Source organism: Macaca fascicularis, chromosome 19 (assembly GCF_037993035.2).
Source record: "Macaca fascicularis isolate 582-1 chromosome 19, T2T-MFA8v1.1".
In the NCBI taxonomy this organism is placed as follows: Eukaryota; Metazoa; Chordata; class Mammalia; order Primates; family Cercopithecidae; genus Macaca; species Macaca fascicularis.
In genome coordinates this window covers 11,565,592-11,589,539 of record NC_088393.1, presented here as the reverse complement: position 1 = coordinate 11,589,539, position 23,948 = coordinate 11,565,592, and the positions used below count along the sequence as shown (strand labels likewise).

Genomic DNA, 23,948 nt, shown 5'->3' with positions numbered 1-23,948 from the left:
ACAAGGAAATGAGAGTCAAGTGCTGGCCTCTCATCAACGGCTCACTGTGCAAACCCACAGCCACTGGCTGCCAGGGCGAGGCCAACATGGTCACGGCCCCCAGAGTGGGCAGAGAAACTGTGTTTAGGGCGGTGGAGGGAGGGAGGGAAGGAGACTGGCGAGGACGTAAAGGGCTCTGCCTCGGAGGGCACAAGGGAGGCCACTGGGAAAAGAGGACAAGGGCTTTTAGAGTGAGAAGTAGGGACACAGAGATGTGATGGGGGACAGAAACAACACTGCCAGGGCTGGGGGAGCCTGCACCTGCTGCCAGGAAAATGCAGCTGCAGAACACAGGCTTCATGCCCAGAGCCAGGCTATCAACAGTGCTGTGGAGACCTGGGGATATGGGAGACACCAAACTGTCTTTCTGCCACCCTCCAGCCATGGAAGGTTCCTGACTGTGAGAGAGAACGAGGACAGTGAGGGGCGAGGCAGGGCCTGGCTCAGGTGGCAGGCAGGAGGACAGGGATGGGAGGGAGTGGCAACACGTGGCTGCTCCCCTGTGGGATGACCAGGACTGGGATGAGGGAGGACGTGGGGGAAGGCAGAATGCAGTGGGGAGGGGTGAGTCACCTGGGACCGACAGCCTAGAGACTGAGGAGAGGGTGGAGGCGGCGATAAAGCTGAGTCCCCAAGGGGGCGGGCTCTGGGAGGAAGACTGGGGCCGGGAGTTTTCAGTGGGGGAGTGAAGCCACTCAGAAAGTCTAGACGGGGTGGTTCGTAAAGACAGGGCTCGAAGCTGGAGTTCCAGGGACTACTCCTGGTTTACCCCCAAGCAGTTCCAGGAGGGAGGTGCTGTGTCCACCATGAACCCATCTTCAGCCCCCCTGGAAGCCACAGCCAACCAGGCGGCAGAGCCAATGGGGATAGTTTCTGAAGGAGCGTGGGGAGCAGGGGCTCAGCAGCCTTGCGCTTCCGCTGCCTTTTGCCCTGTCCACTCTCCTGGAACCTGGATGAGGTGAGGGAGGCAGTGGAGCCGTCTTGTAACCATGAGGTAAGGAGCCTGAGGGTTGGAGTCACCCAAGAATGACTGGGCAAAAACCTGGGGGAGGCTGGGTCCCTGATGGCATCTTGGAGCCACTGGACCTGGCCCATAGGGCCTGACCCTGCGCTTCCGCTGACTTAGGAACAGTGAAACCTCCCTGGAATGATGGGGGACAGTCAGGGCACCAAGGGAGAAGCCGGAGATGTGAGAAGCATCTGCACTGGGAGGGAGAAGAGCCAGGAGCAAGGGTCAGGAGGGGCCTGAGGGGACAGGTTCCGGAGACAGAAGTCCAAACGGAGGCAGGACAAGCAGCTCATGGGAGGAGGCAGCAATTCCCAGTTGAGAGGGCCGGCACGGTCGGATGCCCATACGTTGTAAACATTCCCCAGGGCGCGGGCCCTCTTCTGGCCTGCAGGAGCTGGCGTTCCACAGTGTGGACACTTGCCCAGGTGGGGCGTGGTGTGGAAAGACTGCAGGAGCACCCACCTCACAACCTCACTGAAGTGAGGGAAGGAGCTGACCTCTATCACCCTGGAAATGGAATCTGACTGCAATCTGGATGCCTGAAGACACAAGGAACTGGTCCCAAGGCCTGCGTTCTAGTGGCTCAAGATGCTTCTCAGAGGTACGGGCTCACTCCTCTGAAACTGCTGTCCACGGACGCTGAGACTGGGAACACGCACAGGGTGCAAGTGCGAGAAGGAACCTGTGGTCCCCACTCAGAGCCGCAGACAGTGGCGTGAACTCATGTTCAGCTTAACACAGAAACAGATGCAGAGGCAGAGAAGGCCTTTTAGACGATATGTGCACATAGCATCAGCACGCGGACACAAATCTCCAAGCACTGACCACTGAGAGGGCCCCGGGAGCAACGACACCCCAGAAGCAACAGGCCCATCCAGGACCCAGGTCTTGGTTCCCAAACCCATTCTGTAAGAAGGGAAACCAGGCTCCGTGGAGAAATGGCTGATTCGAGGGAGTGGGCGGGAAATGGACTATGTAAGCCTGTGGCATCTCTTGGTGCCAAAAAGCAAGAAAGTCCTCAAAATTCACCCAATGCTGGGGGCGTGTCAAAGGACAGAAGAGCCAACCTAAAGAGCTCCCAGTGGCCAAAGCTGGATGGATTTGAGCCACAAAACAAAACCCAGCACTGGTGCATAGCCTGGAGTAGAAAATAAATAATTTAATCCGTGGGTCCATACTCATATGAAGAAATGACTAAATCAATAGAAAGGACACAATTCATCCAGGGAGAATTCTCCTAGGCCGAACCTGAAAAAACTGAAGCAACGAAATAAATAATATTTGTTTGCGTGAGTCCACAATGATATAAGAATTACCCTAACAAGCACATGGGGGAGAAGAGAAAGCTCTTCCTAATAGTAGAATTCCAGGTAATTTGCAGAGAAGGGTGGATAGAAACAGGTAACCATGTATCTAGCAACTCTCATGTAATTATTTTTTCAGGCAAGACTTATCCGATGTTTGCTGCTATAGTTTGGGTATTTGGTGCTTCCAAACCTCATGCTGAAATCTGATTTCCAGTGTTGGAGGTGGGGCCTGGTGGTAGGCGAATGGGTCACAGGGGCGGAACCCTCATGAATGGCCTGTACCATACTGGGGATGGGGGATGAGTGAGTTCTTGCTCTCTGAACTCCCTTGGAAGCTACTGTTAAAAGGAGCCCGGCACCCCCACCTCGCTCGCCTCCTCTCTCCCCATGGGATCTCTACACTGGTTGCCCTCTGCCTTCCACCAGGAGTGGAATCCGCCTGAAGCGCTCACCAGGTGCCCAGTCTTCCAGCCAGCAGAATCATGAGCCAAATAAACCTCTGGTTTTTTTGGGTTTTTTTTTTTGAGAAAGAGTTTCATTCTTGTTGCCCAGGCTGGAGTGCAATGGTGCGATGTCTGCTCACTGCAACCTCTGCCTCCCAGGTTCAAGCGATTTTCCTGCCTCAGCCTCCGGAGTAGCTGGGATTACAGGCATGCGCCACCACGCCTGGCTAATTTTTTTTTGTATTTTTGGTGGAGACAGGGTTTCACCATGTTGGTGAGGCTGGTCTCCTGACCTCAGGTGATCCGCCCACCTCGGCCTCCCAAAGTGCTGGGATTGCAGGCGTGAGCCACCACACCTGGCTAAACCTCTTTACCACCTAGCCTTAGGTATTCCTTTATGGCAACAAGAAATGGAGTAGGACAGATGCTGAAATGACTGGGAAAAGTAGGAAGAGAAATGGGATATTTACATACTGTCAAAGTGCGTTCCCACGAGATAGTTATTAATGGAAAGTGTAACTCCTAGGTTTACAGTGAGAAACCCAGCAGGCACCTTGCCCAAGAGCCCAAGGCCTCAACATCTCATGCCTTCCCCGCTAAGGCACATCAAGCAGGGCGTGGCGTTGCTCCACGTGATCACGTAAGACAAACCCAAACTGAAGGAGAGGCTACCAAAGCTTCGACCAGGATTCAACAGCGTCAAGCTCGACAAGGATGAAGGATGAAATGAGGAACTGCCACAGGCATGCCACACAGACATGACAGTGTGGGATCCTGGACCAGAACAAGGCCACTTGTGGGAAAACTGACAAGACTGGTAAATAAGGCCTCTGGTTTGCTATTAGTATTACGTCCATGTTATTTTCCTGGTTTTCATAATTGTCCTGGGGTTATGAAAGAATGGGGAAGATGCGTGAAGGGTACATAGTAATTCTTTACACTAACACTTCAATGTTTTATAAAAATGAGTTCGCCAGACATGGTGGCTCACTCCCCTAATCCCAGCACTTTGGGAGGCCGAGGCGGGCAGATCACGGGGTCAGGAGTTCAAGACCAGCCTGGCCAACATGGAGAAGCCCCGCCTCTACTAAAAATATAAAAAAATTGTCGGGTGTGGTGGTGCATGCCTGTAATCCCAGCTACTTGGGAGGCTGAGGCAGGAGAATCCCTTGAACCCGGGAGGTGGAGGTTGCAGTGAACCGAGATGGCGCCACTGCACTCCGGGCCAGTCAACAGTGTGAGACTCCTTCTCAAAAAATAAAAATAGGCCGGGCGCGGTGGCTCAAGCCTGTAATCCCAGCACTTTGGGAGGCCGAGACGGGCGGATCACAAGGCAGGAGATCGAGACCAGCCTGGCTAATACGGTGAAACCCCGTCTCTACTAAAAAATACAAAAAACTAGCCGGGTGAGGTGGTGGGCGCCTGTAGTCCCAGCTACTCGGGAGGCTGAGGCAGGAGAATGGCGTAGACCCGGGAAGGCGGAGCTTGCAGTGAGCTGAGATGCGGCCACTGCACTCCAGCCTGGGGACAGAGCGAGACTCCGTCTCAAAAAAAAAAAATAAAAAAATAAAAAATAAATAAATAAATAAATAAATAACAAGATCATTTCAAAATGAAGTTTAAAAAAAATTTTTTAAAGCAAAAATTAACTAAGAACCAAGGCTGCAAAACAACAGCACCCCGGAGAGCGGCGTTCCAGCAGAGATGGTGATCTGAGAAGTTTTTAAGTGAAAGGAGGGAAAATCGGGAACCTCAGAGGGCGGCTGCCACCGCACCCATCATCCTCTGGGGGAAGAAGGGCAGAGGGGAGCCAGGAGATGGGCAGAGCCGGAAGGAACAGCCTCCGGACAGACAGGGGACAGAACTCAGGAAGGTGCAGCGGGATCACTATAGCAATCTGGGTCTGACCACGAGGGGAGGTGCGGCTGCCTGTAGCACTGTGCACAACAAGGAAGCCCTGCTCCTCCAGGGCAGTCTGTTCTACCCGCCATGAGGGAAGCAGGGGGACAGAAGAGAGAAACAGCTCCACGGTAAACCTGGGAGGGTTCTGGGGTCCTCACCTTTCCTCCAGTCCTACCTGCAACAGTCAGGATGTGAGGCCCACCATGGGGCCTGGCTGTCTTACAGACAGGAGGGCATTTTCCCATGGGGTTGGGGCATGGGCATGCAGCTCGCCAGCCTGCTGGGGGTTGGGGGTGCGCTGCTGACTCGTGGCTGCGGTGGTCCCTGTGAGTGCCTGGCTGGAGTTAGGGGCTGTGCTCTAGGGCCGGACCAAGTGCCATGCTGAGGTTTGGCCAATCAGAGCAGACTAACCCCCAGGCCAGTGACTGCCTGCGTGCTGGACATGTGACTTGAACTGGACCAGTAAGAGTCAGCCCTGGGGTTTTCTGGGAAAACCCTGGGCTGGTCTCCCTTTTGGTGCAGGGGCTGAGCTGGGTAGGGAGATGTCCAGAGAGGTGGGCAAGGGGGCGGACTCTCAGTTTGCTGGAAGAAAAAGGCCAGTGGAGCCAGGCAGTGGCAAGTGAGAGCCTCTTAGGGTATCCAGATCCCACCATGCCCAAGCACCTGGGCCACGCTGGGATGTGCCTGACGGCTCTGGTGGCCTTAGCATCGCACTGCATGGCGAGGAAGGGGAGACTGTTTGTTCAATGGAGCCTCAATGGCCTCACCCTACTTTTCTAGTGGGAGGTTTTTGTCTCCTGCGACTCCCATGCATGGACTTTGCTGGTTGTGGGACTTGAAAAGGACACCAAGGACATCCCAGGAGAGGGACCCTAGGCCTCCTCAGGGGTGAAGGGGATAAGCAGTCATGCCCCCACTTGCTCTGGGACCCAGAGGCAGAGGCTGTGATGTGTGGAGCTGTGCACAGCCCCAAGGCGGGTGGAGCTGTCCAAACCCCCAGTAGCTCAGGATGTGACTGTACCTGGAGACAGGGCCAATACAGAGGCAATGAAATTAAAGCAGGCCATTAGGATGCACCCTCATCCAACCTGACTGGTGTCCTTCTAAGAAGAAGAGATGAGGACACAAGCACGCACGGAGGAAGGGCCACGTGAAGGCACAGGGAGACACGTGTAAGCACGCATCCCTGCAAGCCAGGAAGAGAGGCCTCAGGAGGAAGCAACCTACTATAGCTTGACCTTGGACTTCTGGCCTCCAGGAAAATACATTTCCGTCATTAAGCCACCTCGTTTGTGGTATTCTACTGTGGCAAACTTAGGAAACGAACACAGGAGCGTGTGAGCAGCGTGTGCGGTGTTGCTGGCACCGGGTACTCACGAGAGAGGCACAATGATGAGAAAGGGCCCGTTGATGCGTTTGTGCTCCATGAGGTACGTGATGAGCGCGATGGTCTGGATGGTCTTCCCCAGGCCCATCTCGTCAGCCAGGATGCCGTTCAGGTTGTTGTTGTACAGGGACACCAGCCACTCCAAGCCTTTGATCTGCAAAGACAGACACGGCCACGTCAGGACTGAAGGCCGGGTAGGACACCAGAGGGTTCTCCACATTCAGAGAGTCAGCCACGAGTTCTGCCTGAGCCACATCCCACCCTTGACTGCCTTTACCGAGGATTTTTCCTCTGAACCAACCCGATTCTTTATTGCGGAACCTCATCCTTACAATAGCGTCTGTGAAGTTGCAGGGTGACTGTGCTAATGATGGACAAGCGTAACATTTCTGGGGCACATCCCAACAGCTCATTCCCAATTGTTACACTGTCCGCCTGTCCCTGCCTGACCATGCCCCACACAGCACACAGGAAAAACCTGCCCACACCACGGGACACCTGCACTCAGGAAACCACGAGGGCTTCAGGGCGACTTGGTGAGGAATTCGCCGCCTGAACATCATTTCAAGATTATGGGAGGGATTTCCAAAGCCTGGGAGCTTTCTGAAATACAGGCCTTAAATAGAAGACTATTTGCAAACTGAAGATAACATTATGAAGGAAAATTTGGAAATTTTCATAATGGATTGAGGAAGTAAGTTCTGGCCAAGTTCTAATTCTTTTTTTTTTTTTTTTTGAGACCGAGTCTTACTCTTACCCAGGCTGGAGTGCAGTGGCCCGATCTTGACTCACTGCAACCTCTGTCTCCTGGGTTCAAGCAATTCTCCTACCTCAGCCTCCCAAGCAAATGGGATTACAGGCATGCACCACCATGCCCAGCTGATTTTTTGTATGTTCGGTAGAGACAGGGTCTCACCATGTTGGCTAGCCTGGTCTCAAAACTCCTGACCTCAGGTGATCCACCCGCCTTGGTCTCCCAAAGTGCTGGGATCACAGCCGTGAGCCACTGCGCCTAGCCAAGTTCTAATTTTTTTAACTGCATTGGACTCCTGGAAAATTCCACTGACCATGAGATTTGCCTTTGTTTCACTATTGTTTTATAGAGATGGGGTCTCTCTATGCTGCCCAGGCTGGAGTGCAGTGGCTATTCATAGGGACTATCTCACTACGGATCAGCACATCAGTTTTGACCTGCTCCATTTCTGACCTGGGCAGATTCCCTCATCCTTAGGCCACCTGGTGGTCCCCCACTCCTGAAGGTCATCATATTCATGCTGAACTTAGTACAGACACCTAATCGACATAGGGCACTACAGCTCAGAAGTCCTGGGCTTGGGCTCTCCTCCCACCTAAGCCGCCCGAGTATCTGGGACTACAGATGTGTGCAACCACCCCCAGCTAATTTTAAAAATATTTTTGTAAGCCGGGCGCGGTGGCTCAAGCCTGTAATCCCAGCACTTTGGGAGGCCGAGATGGGCGGATCACAAGGTCAGGAGATCGAGACCATCCTGGCTAACACGGTGAAACCCCGTCTCTACTAAGAAATACAAAAAACTAGCCGGGCGAGGTGGCGGGCGCCTGTAGTCCCAGCTACTCGGGAGGCTGAGGCCGGAGAATGGCGTGAACCCGGGAGGCGGAGCTTGCAGTGAGCTGAGATCCGGCCACTGCACTCCAGCCTGGGCGACAGAGCGAGACTCCGTCTCAAAAAAAAAAAAAAAAAAAAAAAAAAAAATTTTTGTAGAGGCAGTGTCTCACTATGTTGCCCAGCCCATCTTCAACTCCTGGGATCATGTGATCTTCCCATCTCAGCCTCTTAAGTAGCTGGGACTATAGGTGCATGCGCAGTTTTGAATGCTGATATTAACACAAAAGGTTTAAGAGTTGTCTTAAAGAAAGTTGGAGCTGGGTGAGGTGGCTCACACCTGTAATCCCAGCACTTTGGGAGGCCAAGGTGGGTGGATCACCTGAGGTCAGGAGTTTGAGACTAGCCTGGCCAACATGGTGAAACTCTGTCTCTAGTAAAAATACAAAAACTAGCTGGGCGTGATGGTGCACACTTGTAGTCCAAGCTACTCGGGAGTCTGAGGCAGGAGAATCACTTGAACCCGGGAGGCAGAGGTTGCAGTGAGCTAAGATCGCACCACTGCACTCCAGCCTGAGCAAGAGAGAGAGACTCCATTTCAAAAGAAAAGAAAAGAAAAGAGAGTTGGGTAAGAGGGATCACAATCAAATGGAAAACCAGAGAGGCCTGTTCTTTGGTTGGAGTTGTGCTGGTTGTCTTGTGGGACCTTGTAATGAGCTCGGGATGGCGGGCCGCATTAAAAGCATGAGCAGCTCTGCTTCTTGACTGTTCCAAGTCAGGCCCAGGTGAAAAGCTTCAGAGCCATCATCTTTTCACCCTCACACAGGACCTGCTACCCCATCCCCAGAAGAAAGAGCGGAGTCCAGGGCTGCCGGCTCCTAGATCTAAGCTCCAGACGCTTGCCGTTTCACACCACACAGAGCTCAGGTAACCTGTCCTGAGCAAGCAGATGCCCAGATCTGAGCTCCGGCCCTGGTTCAGCCCTACACACGGTGTGATGCTGAGGAGCTGCTGCACCTCTCTGCTCCTCAGGTGGCCCCATCTCCTCCGTGAGGCCACTGGCGTGCAAATCGCTCCCACTCTGCCTGGCACATCAGGCACTCAGTAGACACTGACTTTCTGCTGTTGCACTTCCTCCTGGCAGCTAACGTACCAGACCACATCTCTGTTTTACACATGGGGAAACCGAGGCTCAGAGGGGAAAAGTGCATTGCCCACAAAGAGCAAAAAGTGAACTCAGGTCTGCCTGACGTCCGCAGCCCCCACCACCTGGGAACACCTGCACCGAGGCAGCTACACGGCAGTGGCCTCCCCAGTCCCCACCTCACCTGGTACTGTTTGAGGACACCATTGACCATAAGCGCTGACTGCTTGTCCACTCTCTCGGTGACAGCGTGGGCCACAGCATAGTAGGACTGCAGGCCACGTGCCAGGGCCTGGGACACACCATACTCATCATCGACATCTTGCTTGGCGTTCCTGGGAGTGAGACGGAAGCGCTGAGTAAGGACACACGTTCCTATCTGTGACAACGTGCTCGCTCCTGACACAAACTCTGTGGAGTGGCCCTTTCTGCAGAATGACCTGTGGCCAGCACTGTAAGACATACAGAGGTGCAGCCGGAGAGTGTGAGGCCAGGCAGGGCAGCGCACACTGAGCCTGAGGGGCCCAGACTGGACTCCTGGGAGCTCTGGGTCCTGACTGCACCACCACAGAACAAGAATTCTGTCACTCAGACGGGAGCGGTGGCTCATGCCTGTAATCTCAGCACTTTGGGAGGCTGAAGCAGGCGGATGACGTGAGGCCAGGAGATCGAGACCAGCCTGGCCAACATGGTGAAACCCCATCTGTACTACAAAAAACAAAAATTAGGCTGGGCGCAGTGGCTCATGTCTGTAATCCCAGCACTTTGGGAGGCCAAGGCAGGCGGATCACCCGAGGTCAGGAGTTCTAGACCAGGCTGACCAACATGGTGAAACCCCATCTCTACTAAAAATACAAAAATTAGCCGGGCGTGGTGGCGGGCGCCTGTAGTCCCCGCTACTCGGGAGGCTGAGGCAGGACAATGGCGTGAACCCGGGAGGCAGAGCCTGCAGTGAGCTGAGATCATGCCACTGCACTCCAGCCTGAGTGACAGAGCGAGACTCCATCTCAAAATAAAGAAAAAAAAAAAATTAGCCAGGCGTGGTGGTGGTGCATGCCTGTAACCCCAGCTACTCAGGAGGCTGAGGTGAAAGAATCGCTTGAGCCCGGGAGGCAGAGGCTGCAGAGAGCTGAGAGATCAAGCCACTGCACTCCAGCCTGGGCGACAAGGCAAACAAATTGCACTCCAGCCTGAGCGACTGTCTCAAAACAAACAAACAAAAAGAATGCTGTCACTTGCCAAAGCACATAAAGACACACTGCACCTAGCCAGACGCTGATAATAGGACCCATTCTTTCTAATAACAATTCATGAGCCTAAAGGTGAAAAGAAACACAGACTGAACAGGTTCATACAAAACCAGAATTGTCAAAACTTAGGCAATTTGTAATATAATCTGAATCTTTTTATTTTAAAAAGTGACTTTGGCCAGGTGCAGTGGCTCATGCCTGTAATTCCAGGACTTTGGGAGGCCGAGGTGGGTGGATCACGAGGTCAAGAGATCAAGACCATCCTGGCCAACATGGTGAAACCCCATCTCTACTAAAAATACAAAAATTAGCTGGACATGGTGGCCCGCGCCTGTAGTGCCAGTTACTCGGGAGGCTGAGGCAGGAGAGTTGCTTGAACCCAGGAGGTGGAGGTTGCAGTAAGCTGAGATCGTGCCACTGTACTCCAGCCTGGTGAAATCAAAAAAAAGAAAAAAAAGTGACTTTCAGCCACCTATATATATACATATTTTTTGAGATGGAGTCTCACTCTGTTGCCCATGCTGGAGTGCAGTGGTGCTATCTCGGCTCACTGCAGCCTCCTCCTCCCCATTTCAAGCGATTCTCCTGCCTCAGTCTCGCAAGTAGCTGGGACTCCAGGTGCACATCACCACGCCCAGCTAATTTTTGTATTTTTAGTAGGGATGCGGTTTCACCATGTTGGCCAGGCTGGTCTTGAACTCCTGACCTCAAGGGATCCGCCTGCCTTGGCCTCCCAAAATGCTGGGATTATAGGCGTGAGTCACCGTGCCCGGCCCTCTCTTGCCTTTTAACAGGATCCATTCATTCCTTACCATAAGCAATGATGAGATTAGTGTGTTAACTGTGATGTGTTACAGGAGCAAAAGATGAGAAATATAACCTAAATGCCTGCCACCAAAGGACAGGCCTACAAAAATGAGAATATAACGTGACTCAGTATGACACTGCATACTGAGGACCAGACTGGGAGCACTCTGCACGGACACAGGATCACCTCCGAGAGGGAAGGTTCAGTGAAAATAACAAGGTGCACACCAATGTACACCGGAGATATGTATGCAAATGAAAAGACAAAAACATGCACATTTTCCTTGCTAATGCAGACAGCATCTCTGAAAGATGACACACGAGGCTGGAAAGTTTCCCCAGGGAGGGCAGTGGAAAGGGAGGGAGCTGAGGAGCAGGGGACGGGGGGAGGAGGGCTTCTCCCACACACCTGACTACCTCGTAAGCATATGGTGAACCATGCGAATGCATTTGCTCTATTAAATCCCTATAAAATACATGAAATGTGAAGTAAATAAATTTGCTCTCTGTGATTCCACAGTAGCAGCTGGCTGGACAGTGCTGAATGTCGTCTAGGGATGGCTGGGATTCTAGCCACTCCCACCAGCGCCACCTCACAGGAAGCTGGCACAGAACAGTGTGTGTCAGGATCCCTTACTCAATGATGTGCCGTGCGTCCACCTCAGAGACGTCGTCGCTGTCTGGATCTGGAATCTTCTTTTTCTCCTCCACGGGCAGGGTGGGAGGCTGCGCTGCCTGCGGCTGCTCTTCCTCCTCCTCCTACCAAGAGACAAGCCCGTGTCACCTCGATTCATTCCCCAGAGAGGGGGAACGGGACTCCCATGGGGAGAACATAGTTTTAGAAGCAAGTGATCTTCTTACAGCCCTCACCCTTTCTACCTATCCTGGAATGTGTGATGTTTGTTATTTACGTCTTCCTTTTAAAATTATGTATTTATTATTATTAATATATGGGAGTCTCACTATGTTGCCCAGATGGCTTCGAACTCCTGAACTCAAGAGATCATCCTGCCTCAGCCTCCCCAGCAGCTAGAACTACAGATACGCACCACCACGCCCAGCTCAAATGTTTTAAATTTTGTAGATATGGGGTCTCGCTACCTTCCCCTGGCTGGTCTCAAACTCCTGGGCTCAAGCAATCCTCTCGCCTCAGCCTCCCAAGTAGCTGGGACTACAGGCAAATGCCACCATACTGGCTACATCTTTTTTTTTTTTTTTTGAAACGAAGTGTCGCACTGTTGCCCAGGCTGGAGTGCAGTGGCATGATCTCGGCTCACTGCAACCTCCAACTCCCAGGTTCAAGCGATTCTCCTGCCTCAACCTCCCAAGTAGCTGGGATTACATGCACACGCCACCAAGCCTGGATAATTTTTGTATTTTTAGTAAACGGGGTTTCACTATGTTGGCCAGGCTGGTCTTGGACTCCTGACCTCATGATCCGCCTGCCTTGGCTTCCCAAAGTGCTGGGATTACAGGTATGAGCCACCACACCTGGTCCCGACACTTCTTCTAAGGCTATCTCAGGGTATTCTGGACTTTTGTTACTAATTAGAAGTAGACTCCATATCCCTCCTACCCCTGTTATAAAATGAACATTACACGTTTATTCTCTGCTAACCTACTAAAGCAGGTTTTCATTGATTCTCTTGGATTTCCTAGGTATTATCTTAGAGCCCACCATCATCCCCGGCTAATTTTTGTATTTTTTAGTAGAGACGGGGTTTCGTCATGTTGGCCAGGCTGGTCTCAAACTCCTGACCTCGGATCATCCACCCAACTCGCCCTCCCAAAATGCTGGGATTACAGGCGTGAGACACCACACCTGGCCTTAAATATCTTAGAGCCAACTTTCAATATTTATTGCTTGTAATTTACTTCCAGCTTTACTGACAAGTCTCAACCATCTATAACATGTCTAATAACACTGGCAACATGAGGCATCTCAGTTTACTGAAAGTTTCTATGGACTTGTTTAAGCATTCACGTTGTGTCATTTAATGGTTTTCCAGCCTTTACTGGGATTTTGCATAACACATATTGAGAAAATAGACATGAATGCATTTCCTTATCTTAAACTATTCTTGTCTTGCCACTTAAATCATACAAATACACCACAGTGGATTGTTCCCTTATCTATACTGGAACTGCTACAAAGCTTTAAAAATACTATCTATAATTAATCTGTTAAATAATTCCAGTGAAAAGCCAGTGGGATTTCCCTTAGATCACAAAAAATGATTTTACAGATCACTTGGAATAAACAGGTGGTAATAACACCAACATTTTAGGCAAGAAAATCAGAGCTGGTACAGACATACTGGAATTAAAACAGGAGTGAGACTTCTGGCTAAACTCAAATGAGGAGGTGGGCAAATTTCCTCCCCAAAAAGCAACTATAAAGCAGGACAAATTGACAAAGTGAGCATTTCAGAGCTCACCAAGTTGACCAAAGGTCTACTAGAATCACTGAACCTTAAAAAACTGAACTTCAGGTGGGAAGAGCGGGAGTTTGCAGCACTTTTACTGTGGGCCACTTTCACCTCTTCTGCCTCACAGCTCTGGACACATGAAGGTCTTATGGCTGGAGAGTTGCAGGCTGTGAGGCTTGGCAGGGAGATGGAAGGGGCTCAGTCACTTGTAGAAGGAGGCAATGCTCAAGCCCAGTGGCACTGCCAATGGAGGTGAGATCAGCCGCGGTAGGAAAAAGCGTATTGCTGGCTGAGGCTGAGTCTGTGCATATGCACAGACGCCAAAGGGCCCAGAAAAGCAAAAGTGCGAGGGAGAACCCGACAATGGCCCAAATGTGGAATGCACCTCCTCATACAACTGAACCATCAGCAGGAGAAAGAAGGTGCGTGTCTGAGCATAAACTGTGCCCAATCTTTAGATGACCACTAAGTGACAAAGAAACACTGTCTGCCCCTGATGAACCAGGGAAAAAAATCACGAATAAGACAAAGCCAAAAAATGTTTAAAAGAACTGAGCAAATATAGCAGAGGCTACACATACTGTGCGAGAACCAGATTTCACAGATTTAGCCCAAGGAAATTATTAAACAGACCACAGGCCACCACAATCTCCCACAGGTAAGTCAGACTCCAGCTTAGCTAAAGTACACTTCAACTAAACATGAAGAGGTAAGCAAAAAAATAGGAGAGGCGAGGGGTGGTGGCTCCTGCCTGTAATCCCAGCACTTTGGGAGGCCAAGGTGGGCAGGATCACCTGAGGTCAGGAGTTCAAGACCAGCCTGACCAACATGGTGAAACCCTGTCTCTACCAAAACTACAAAAAAAAAAAAAAATTAGCTGGTGTGGTGACAGGCGCCTGTAGTCCCCGGAGGCTGAGGCAGGAGAATTGCTTGAACCCGGGAGGCAGAGATTGCAGTGAGCTGAGATTGCTCCACTGCACTCCAGCCTGGGCGATAGAGCGAGACTGTCTGAGGAAAAAAAAAAAAAAAAAAAGGCATTATAAAAATAAAAATCTAGAAAAAAAGCCATTAAACACAAAAGAAGGCAGTAAAGGAGGAACAAAAACGGAAGGCACAGAAAAGAAACAGCAAGTGTAAGTCCAATCATATCAGAAATTACAGTAAATGTAAATGGTCTTAGAAACTCAGTCAAAAAGCAGTCACTGTCATACCAGCTGAAAATGCAAAACCCATATGCTGTTGTAGATTCAAAGAAACAGACTGAAAATAAAAGAAGTAAAAGAAGGGAAAAAGATGTACCATGCAAACAATAACCATAAGAGGGCTAGAGTGACTACTCTAAGACAGAACAGACCTTAAAACAAGAAATACCACTGGAAGACGGGTGCACTGGTTCACACCTGTAATCCCAATACTTTGGGAGGCCCAGGTGGGTGGATCACTTGAGGTCAGCAGTTTGAGACCAGCCTGGCCAACATGGTGGAACCCCATCTCTACTAAAAACACTTTAAAAATTAACCGGGCATGGTGGTATGCGCCTGTAATCCCAGCTACTCAGGAGGCTGAGGTGGGAGAATCACCTGAACCTGGGAGGTAGAGGTTGCAGTGAGTGAGACTGTGCCACTGCACTCTAGCCTGGGCTATAGAGTGAGACTCTGTCTCAAAAAATAAAAAAAAACACCAGTCAGGAGTTCAAGACCAGCCTGACCAACATGGTGTAACCCTGTCTCTACTAAAAATACAAAAATTAGCCAGGCATGGTGGCAGGTGCCTGAAGTCCCAGCTACCAGAGAGGCTGAGGCAGGAGAATCGCTTGAATACGGGAGGTGGAGGCTGCAGTGAGCCAATATCACGCCATTGCACTCCAGCCTGGGCAACACAGCAAGTCTTCATTCCAAAACAACAACAAAAAAATCACAAGTCGGATGTGGAGGTTCATGTCTGTAATCCCAGCACTTTGGGAGGCTGAAGCAGGTGGATCACTTGAGGTCGGGAGTTCGAGACCAGTCTGGCCAATATGATGAAACCCTATCTCTACTAAACATAAAAAAATTAGCTGGAAGTGGTGGCAGGTGCCTGTAGTCCCAGCTACTCGGGAGGCTGAGGCAGGAGAATCGCTTGAACCTGGGAGGCGGAGGTTGCAGTGAGGTGAGATTGCACCCCTGCACTCCAGCCTGGGCAACAGAGCAAGACTCCATCTCAAAAAAAAAAAAAGAAACAGGCAAATGAGGTAGACCATTCCCGGAGAAGGGATGCCAAGCACCTGAAATGCAGTCAGTATGAAAGAGAAAATGAGTCTTAAATTTTACGTAATGTGACTGATTTAATTTAAAATGGAAACGGTCACATGTCGCCAGAAGTTGCCCTATTGGATAGCACAGCTCTAAAGCATCGACTTCAGCCAGGCCTGGGCCCCAGCTGTTCTCTGCCCCACAAGATGCCCAGACAGGGCAGGGGAGGGTCTCATGGCACACAGGGTGGAAGTCACTGCCAGTGGACACTGAGAGCCTTGAAAGCCAGGAAATGCATTCTTACCTCTTCCTCTTCTTCCGAGCCACTTTCTTCACTATCAGACCTCGGAGCTACTTCATACCTAGAAAAAATATAAGGGCTTTCATATAAATCTGCTCAGAACCAGCAGAATGCACTTTCCCTACCAAACCTGCCAAGGATCCAAACAGAAGTAAAACTGCCCCCAGCTGCCACCTCCCTGGAATAAGGCCCACCGAGGACTTAGATCCCCACTGCATCTGGAACGCAAGACCCAACTCACCCCGGGTTCATCTCGAGCCAGGCCTCCAGCTGCCCGGCTTTGGGGGCATCTGTGCCCGTGAGGATCTTCCCGCTCTCCACATGGATCACCTTCACCGGGAGGTCGCTCATCTGGCTGGTCTCGTCCAGAGGCTGAAAAAGAGTCATCCGTGCGACATTGAGGTTGCAGGGCCTCCAGACCAAAGGCTTACAGAGGCCAAGGTGGGAAGCACCCACTCAACTGTCTGCACAGAAAAGGGCAGGCAAACATGGCCAGTGGTGGTGAAAATGGGCAAACTGTATACTCAGTAATCCAGTAAAAATATATAATCCATGAGTCTTGGCTAAGTGACACTTGTTTCTTTTTTTCCCTTTCTTTCTCTTTTTTTTGAGACAGAGTGTAGCTCTGTCGCCCAGGCTAGAGTACAGTGGCATGATCTCGGCTCACTACAACCTCTGCCTCCTGGGTTAAAGCAGTTCTCTGCCTCAGCCTCCCAACACCTGTTTCTTCAAGTTAACTGACATATACACTGCAATTTTCAAATAGTCCAGACATTCACAGTTGAAAATTCAGGCCGGGCTGGTCTCAAACTCCTGACCTCATGTGATCCACCCACCTTGGCCTCCCAAAGTGCTGGGATTCCAGGGGTGAGCCACTATGCTCGCGCCATTTTTTTTTTGGAGACGGAGTCTCACTCTGTCGCCCAGGCTGCAGTGCAGTGGCGCGATCTTGGCTCACTGCAAACTCTGCCTCCCAGGTTCACGCCATTCTCCTGCCTCAGCCTTCCGAGTAGCTGGGACTACAGGCGCCCATCACCAAGCCTGGCTAATTTTTTGTATTTTTAGTAGAGATGGGGTTTCACTGTGTTAGCCAGGATGGTCTCAATCTCCTGACCTCATGATCTGCTCACCTCAGCCTCCTAAGGCCCATTTTTATCTTTTTAACGAAAACTGAATAGTATAATGTGGGCTCTCTCCCTTCTCCTGTCCTCCAGCCTAAGTTTTTCTCTTCACAGTTGTCCACTGGTATCAGTTTCCTGTCCATCCTTCCAGATGAATTCCATGGATAAGAAACAAAGAGTTAGACGTTTCCACTTTCTCCCTGTTTTTTACACTAATGGCTATATTAATTTACATTTTTTGGACCTTGATTTTTTTTTTCTCCCACTTATACTCTATTTGTAGACTTCATCAAGGGTCCTCATTCTTTTTTGTTAAAAAGCTAACTGAAATATTTCAAAAATAATTCCTCTTAGCAACAAATATGAAACTCCTCCTGTTGAGATTCAATGGATAAACATTTTCTCCCTCATTGATTCTTGTACATTTCCTACAGAAAACTCCCAAGAAGGGGATAAAGTTCTTGGTTTAAATTTTGGTTTCCATCTTGCAGGAATTTATAACTACCTGCAAAACTGCTGCCCTCATAGTGTCACCACTGTCCACAGAGCAGAGGGATATCAGTCTCCATGCGCTGAAAGCTCACCCACAGAGCAGCCACCACAGAGGGTCACAACAACCTCTTACCCCAACAATGGGCTCTGCAGGCTGCCTCAATCAAGGACTTTCAACTCCACAACCTCTCTGAGATCACTGGGAGGAGTGGTCAAAGGTGCCGATTGCTACATGCCTCCCCGACACCCAAAATTCTGATTGAACTGCTCTGGAGTGAGGCTTGGGCATCCTTGCTTTTTTTTTTTTTTTTTTGAGACGGAGTCTGGCTTTGTCACCCAGACTGGAGTGCAGTGGCGCGATCTCAGCTCACTGCAAGCTCCGCCTCCTGGGTTCACGCCATTCTCCTGCCTCAGCCTCCGGAGTAGCTGGGACTACAGGCGCCTGCCACCGTGCCCGGCTAATTTTGTGTATTTTTAGTAGAGATGGAATTTCACCGTGGTCTCAATCTCCTGACCTCATGATCCACCCTCCTCGGCCTCCCAAAATGCTGGGATTACAGGCGTGAGCCACCAGGCCCGGCCTGCTTTTTTAAATTTTTAATTTACTTTTTATTTTTTGAAGATGGGCTCAGTACCATGCTTTTTCACAGGTGTGATCACAGCCTCAAAGCCCTGGGCTCAAGTGATCCGCCTACCTCTGGTTCCCAAGCAGCTGGGACCTCAAGTGTACAACACCATGCCCAGGTAATTATTTTATTTTTTGGAGAGACAGAGTCTCCCTATGTTGCCCAGGCTGGTCTTGAACTCCCAGACTAAAGCAATCTCCCCACCTCAGCCTCCTGAGCAGCTGCAACGCCAGGCACATGCCTTCACGCCTAGCTACTACTCAGAAAAACGTCCCCAGAGGATCACTTGAACCCAGGACGTCGAGGCTGCAGTGAGCCATGACCTCACCACTGGACTCCAGCCTGGACAACAGAGAGACCCTGTCTCAAATAATAGTAATAATAAAAATAGAGAGCTCCCCAGGTGACGAGAACATACAGCAGAGGCTGCGTACCACTGGCTGAGAACAAGGAAAACTCACAAGCAGCAGCAAGTGCCGGTGCCTGTTCTCAATACTCCACGGGACAGGCAGCCACAGCAGGGTTCAGCACAAGCTTCTACTTCATGCACATTCCCATTTCATGACTTCTTTTTTTTTGAGACAGAATCTCACTCTGTCGTCCAGGCTGGAGTGCGGTGGCGTGATCCGCCTCCCGAATTGAAGCGATTCTCTTGCCTCAGCCTCCCAGTAGCTGGGACTACAGGAGTCCGCCACCACCATCGGCTAATTTTTGTATTTTTAGTAGAGACAGGGTTTCACCATACTGGCCAGACTGGTCTCGCACTCCTGACTTCGTGATCCGCCTGCCGCGGCCTCCCAAAGTGCTGGGATTACAGGCGTGAGCCACTGCGCCTGGCCCATGACTTTTTTCTTGAGTATTCCAGATGGCTCCAGAACTGTGAGACAGAACTGGCTGACAGAGAGAGACCCTGTCTCAAGTAATAATAAAAAGCCCCCTAGGCTGGAATGCAGTGGTACAAACACAATGTACTGTAGCCTGGACCTCCTGGGCTAAGTTATCCTCCTGCCTCAGTCTCTCATGTAGGTGGGACTACAAGCGTGCGCACCAAGCCTGGCTAATTTTTTGTAAAGATGAGGTTTCACCATGTTGCTCAGGCTGGTTTCAAACTCCTGGGCTCATGCGATCCACACACCTCAGCATCCCAAACTGCTGAGATTACAGGCATGAGCCACCACGCCTGACCCTAAGTAATTCTTTTTTTTTTTTTGAGACAGAATCTCACTCTGTCACCCAGGCTGGAGTGCAGTAGCTGCGAACCTGGCTCACTGCAACCTCCACCTTCCAGGTTCAACCGATTCTCCTGCCTCAGCCTCCCAAGTAGCTGGGACTACAGGGGTGCGCCACCACACCTGGCTAATTTTTTGTATTTTTAGCAGAGACGAGGTTTCACTACGTTGGCCAGGCCGGTCTTGAACTCTTGACCTTAGGTGATCTGCCCACCTTGGCCTCCCAAAGTGCTGGGATTACAGGCGTGAGCCACTGCACCTGGCCCCAGTAACTTCTGAACACCATATTTGGAACACATACCCTGGAGTGGAGGAACTCTATAAATACTGAACTCTAGCTAAGAAACTTCTGCATAGAGGTGTCCGTTAGCACTTTGGAACATACTTTCTGTGTATTCTAGAATGAAGCAGGTAAGTCAGTCTCTTACTGTTCATGGAAATCAGGTTCCTGATTTTAGAATTAAGGAAAGGGGGAAAGGATGACAATCAACCCTGTGCTGTTGGATTAGAACTGGAGGTGTCAACACAACCTCAAGATTCTTTGTGTGTGGGAGACAGGGTCTCACTGTCTTGACCAGGCTGGAGAGAAATGGTGAGATCACAGCTCACCGCAGCCTCAAACTCTTGGACTCAAGGGATCCTCCCACCTCAGCCTCCCGAGTAGCTGAGGCAACAGGTACATGCCACTACACCCAGCTAATTTTTAAAATTTTTATAGAGGACAAGGTTTTGCCATATTGCCCACGATGGTCTCGAACTCCTGGGCTCAAGTGGTCCTTCCATTTTGGCCTCCCAAAGTACTGGGAATACAGGCACGAGCCACCATGCCCAGCCACGATTTTTAACGTATACAAGCAGCAACGCAGACAGATTAAGTGTATATACATCTATTTCCCAGATCAGGCTCCTAGAAGCAGTGATGGCCCACTACCAAGGAGCACCCCCAAAGTCAGATCTTGCCATGTAAATATTCTTCTGTAATAAAAGGAAATATAGCCAGGCACAGTGGCTCACGTCTGTAATCCTAGCACTTTGGGAGGCCAAGGCAGGTAGATCGCTTGAGCTCAGGAGTTTGAGACAAGCCTGGGCAACATGGTGAAACCCTGTCTCTACAAAAAAAATACAGAACACTTAGCCAAGCATGGTGGCATGTGCCTGTAGCCTCAGATACTCAGGAGGCTGAGGTGGGAGGATCACTTCAGTCCAGGAGGTTGAGACTACAGTGAGCAATGATCGTACACTGCATACTCCAGCCTGGGTGATGCAGGGAGACCTTTTCTTGGGGGAAAAAAAAAAAAAAAGGAATCAGGACTCCCCGGGGGAAGAGCTGGGTCCAGGGAACTCAGGCAGGGAAAGCAGAAGAAAAACCTGGTGAGGAAGGAAGTGATCCAGGAATGGTGGGCACATGCCAAAAGCAAACAGGAGCCAATGTCAAGGGGCTTCTACTGGCTAAAGCTAAATAGCCAAAAGAAATCATTTTAAAGGATCAGAATCCACTCATTCAACTAAACAAGAATCCATAAGTCTACACCCGGGGTTGGCAGACCATGGCCACAGGTCTAACAGGACCAAAGAGAAAGCTTTACCTAGAATAGAAAAACAAATAAATCAATGCAGAAAGAATGATGGAACTAAAAGTCACCATCCTGTAGCTGTCACAGCAAAAACTGATACAGGCAAAAAAAAAAAAAAAAGATACTAAAAGGAGTAGCTGGAATTCTGAGGAGTTACAACATAGTTACAGAGTCTCAAGTGTCTTCCTACAGGGTACTTACTGATTACAAAAGAAAAAAAACAGAAACTGGACAGTGGAGATCCCTTGGCAGGGGTTCAAAGTCAGCATCACCAGTGACCTTATTTGCAAACCTCTGCCATGCACTCCTGACGTGATGCCCTGAGAGGTACCCAGGGCCATGTTGGGTCTGCCTGCCAGAGACACATAACCTGACTCTAACCACAAGGAACATCAGACAAACCAAAATCCAGGGCCACTGGCTGACATAGCTGGCCTGAAGCCAAGTGTGGTGGCTCACGCCTATAATCACAGCCTTTGGAAGGCTGAGGTGGATCACTCCAGCCCAGGAGTTCAGGACCAGCCTGGGCAACGTGAGACCCCATCTCTGCAAAAAAAACAAACACACACACACACACACACACACACACACACACACACACACACACACACACAGGGAGCTCTTTAAGATCAAAGCTGACTAAAGGGACCTCCACTAAATGTGACCTGGAGTTTTCTGCTGCTGTGAAGACAACTGGAAAAACTGGCCAAACCTTATATAAAGGCCTGCAGACTGGAAACAGTGTTGTACCAATGTTCACCTCCTGCTTCCGTCACCTCGGCACAGTGTGCAGTAGCAAACTTGTCTTCAGGAAGTAGATACAGAAATACATAGAGGTGGCCGGGCGCGGTAGCTCAAGCCTGTAATCCCAGCACTTTGGGAGGCCGAGACGGGCAGATCACGAGGTCAGGAGATCGAGACCATCCTGGTTAACACAGTGAAACCCCGTCTCTACGAAAAAATACAAAAAAACTAGCTGGGCGAGGTGGCGGGCGCGGGTAGTCCCAGCTACTCAGGAGGCTGAGGCAGAAGAATGGCGTAAACCCAGGAGGCGGAGCTTGCAGTGAGCTGAGATCCGGCCACTGCACTCCAGCCTGGGCGGCAGAGCAAGACTCCGTCTCCAAAAAAAAAAAAAAACAGAAATAGATAGAGGTAAAGCACTGTCATGTCTGAATTTGACTCTCAAAGAGTTTAGGTAGAAACACATGTGAAGGCCAGGTGCGGGGGCCCATAATCCTAACACTTTGGGAGGCTGAGGCAGGAGAATGCCTGAGCCCAGGAATTGGAGACCCTGAAAAACATAGGGAAACCCCATCTCTATAAAAAATAAATTTTAAAAAATTATGCCAGGCACGGTGGCTCATGCCTGTAATCCTGGCACTTTTGGAGGCTGAGGCAGGTGGATCACCTGAGGTCAGGAGTTCAAGACCAGCCTGGCCAACATGGTGAAACCCCCGTCTCTACTAAAAAGAGAAAAATTGGCTGGGCGCGGTGGCTCAAGCCTGTAATCCCAGCACGTTCGGAGGCCAAGGCAGGTGGATCACGAGGGCAGGATATTGAGACCATCCTGGATAACATGGTGAAACCCCATCTCTACTAAAAGCCAAAAAATTAGCCGGGCGTGGTAGCGGGCGCCTGTAGTCCCAGCTACTCGGGAGGCTGAGGCAGGAGTATGGTGTGAACCCAGGAGGCAGAGCTTGCAGTGAGCAGAGATCATGCCACTGCACTCCAGCCTGGGTGACAGAACGAGACTCTATCTAAATAAAAATAAAGATAAAAATAAAATCAGCCGGGCGTGGTGGTGGATGCCTATAATCCCAGCTACTCAGGAGGCTGAGGCAGAATTGCTCGAACTCGCGGGGTGGAGGCTGCAGTGAGCCAAGATCGCGCCACTTCACTCTAGACTGGGCAAAAGAGCGAAACTTCATCTCAAAAAAAAAAAAAAAAAAACTTAGCTGGGTGTGGTGGGGCATGCCTGTAGTCCCAGCTACTCAGAAGGGTAGGATCACTTGAGCCCAGGAGGTTGAGGCTGCAATGAGCCATGCGCCACTGCAGTCCAGCCTGGGTGACAGACAGACCCTGTCTCAAAGAAACAAAACAAAATACAAAACGTGAAAATGGAGACTCTGGGTAAAGAACACACAGGACATCTCGGGATGGTTCTCGCGCCTCTCCTGTAAGTCAGACGTTACAATAAAGTAAAACCTGAAAGATGAATCCTGCGGCACATGCATAGAAAAAGGTCTGGAAGAAAACATAACGTGTGGGATGAAGGGGCGGGTGGGATGGGGGTCAGAGGACACCCCAGGATTCTCACCATCATCATATATCATTGTTCATAATTTTAAAAGAACATAGGTTTTAATGTCTGAAACAGACCAGCGCCTCAGGGCTGGGTTGGTACCTCCAAAAGAAGCCCTGCTTCCTCACCTCACCATCCGGCCCAATGGCAGGCGTCTGTCCTTCTGCATTTTCTGCCTTCTGGAAATAGAGAGAGACACAGTCAGGCTCTGACCCGCCAGGCTGAGGCCACACACGCGAAGGCGGCCGCTCCCATCCCACCCACGGCAGGCGCCACACCAGGCCCAGCACACCTTCTTTTTCTTTTTCTTCTTTTTCTCCTTGGCGACCTGGGCGGCCTTGTGCTGCCGCACCAGCTCTGTGAGGTTAGCCACGTACTCATCTGTCTGTTGCAAGAGGTAGGCCAGGCGCTTGTCCTTCTTCTGGTCGATGAGCTTGCGGTACCCCTCCTCATCTTCAGCCTACAAAAGCGTGGGGGTTACTGCAATGTGGTGGCACACTGTGCACGTCTGTGGGCACCCATGGCCAGTCAACCCAGAGGCGCACTGAGGGCGTGCATGGCTCATGGGGGTGCCACGCCACTGACCCTTCACACAGCAATCGACTCCCTGTTCAGGAACTATTTCCTCAAAACCTACCAAGGGCTAGGTTCCAAAGGCACCTGCTAAGCAGATGGTCCCGCCAGGAGCCAGTTACAGAGGCCACGAGCCAGTCCTATCCACTCTGTTCATGAAACACACCCCAAACCCAAAGCCTTCTCTCCACAAAGTCCAA

General features: G+C 50.6%; 1 protein-coding gene across 28 annotated transcripts in view; it reads right to left on the bottom strand.

Moving 5' to 3' along the window:
- The window catches only part of SMARCA4 (SWI/SNF related BAF chromatin remodeling complex subunit ATPase 4), a 103,024-nt gene that overhangs the window by 43,514 nt on the left and 35,562 nt on the right, over positions 1-23,948 (bottom strand). For all 28 annotated transcript variants that reach the window (XR_012428389.1, XR_012428390.1, XR_012428391.1 and 25 more), the window contains exons 10-16: positions 23,468-23,635; positions 23,304-23,354; positions 16,073-16,203; positions 15,835-15,892; positions 11,508-11,629; positions 8,998-9,148; positions 6,078-6,241 (exon numbers count right to left, since the gene is read on the bottom strand). Coding sequence is in view for 21 of the 28 variants with exons in the window: in XM_065535365.1 (XP_065391437.1) it covers positions 6,078-6,241; positions 8,998-9,148; positions 11,508-11,629; positions 15,835-15,892; positions 16,073-16,203; positions 23,304-23,354; positions 23,468-23,635 (845 nt within the window). In the remaining 7 variants the exon portion in view is untranslated. The remainder of the gene's footprint in view (positions 1-6,077; positions 6,242-8,997; positions 9,149-11,507; positions 11,630-15,834; positions 15,893-16,072; positions 16,204-23,303; positions 23,355-23,467; positions 23,636-23,948) is intronic.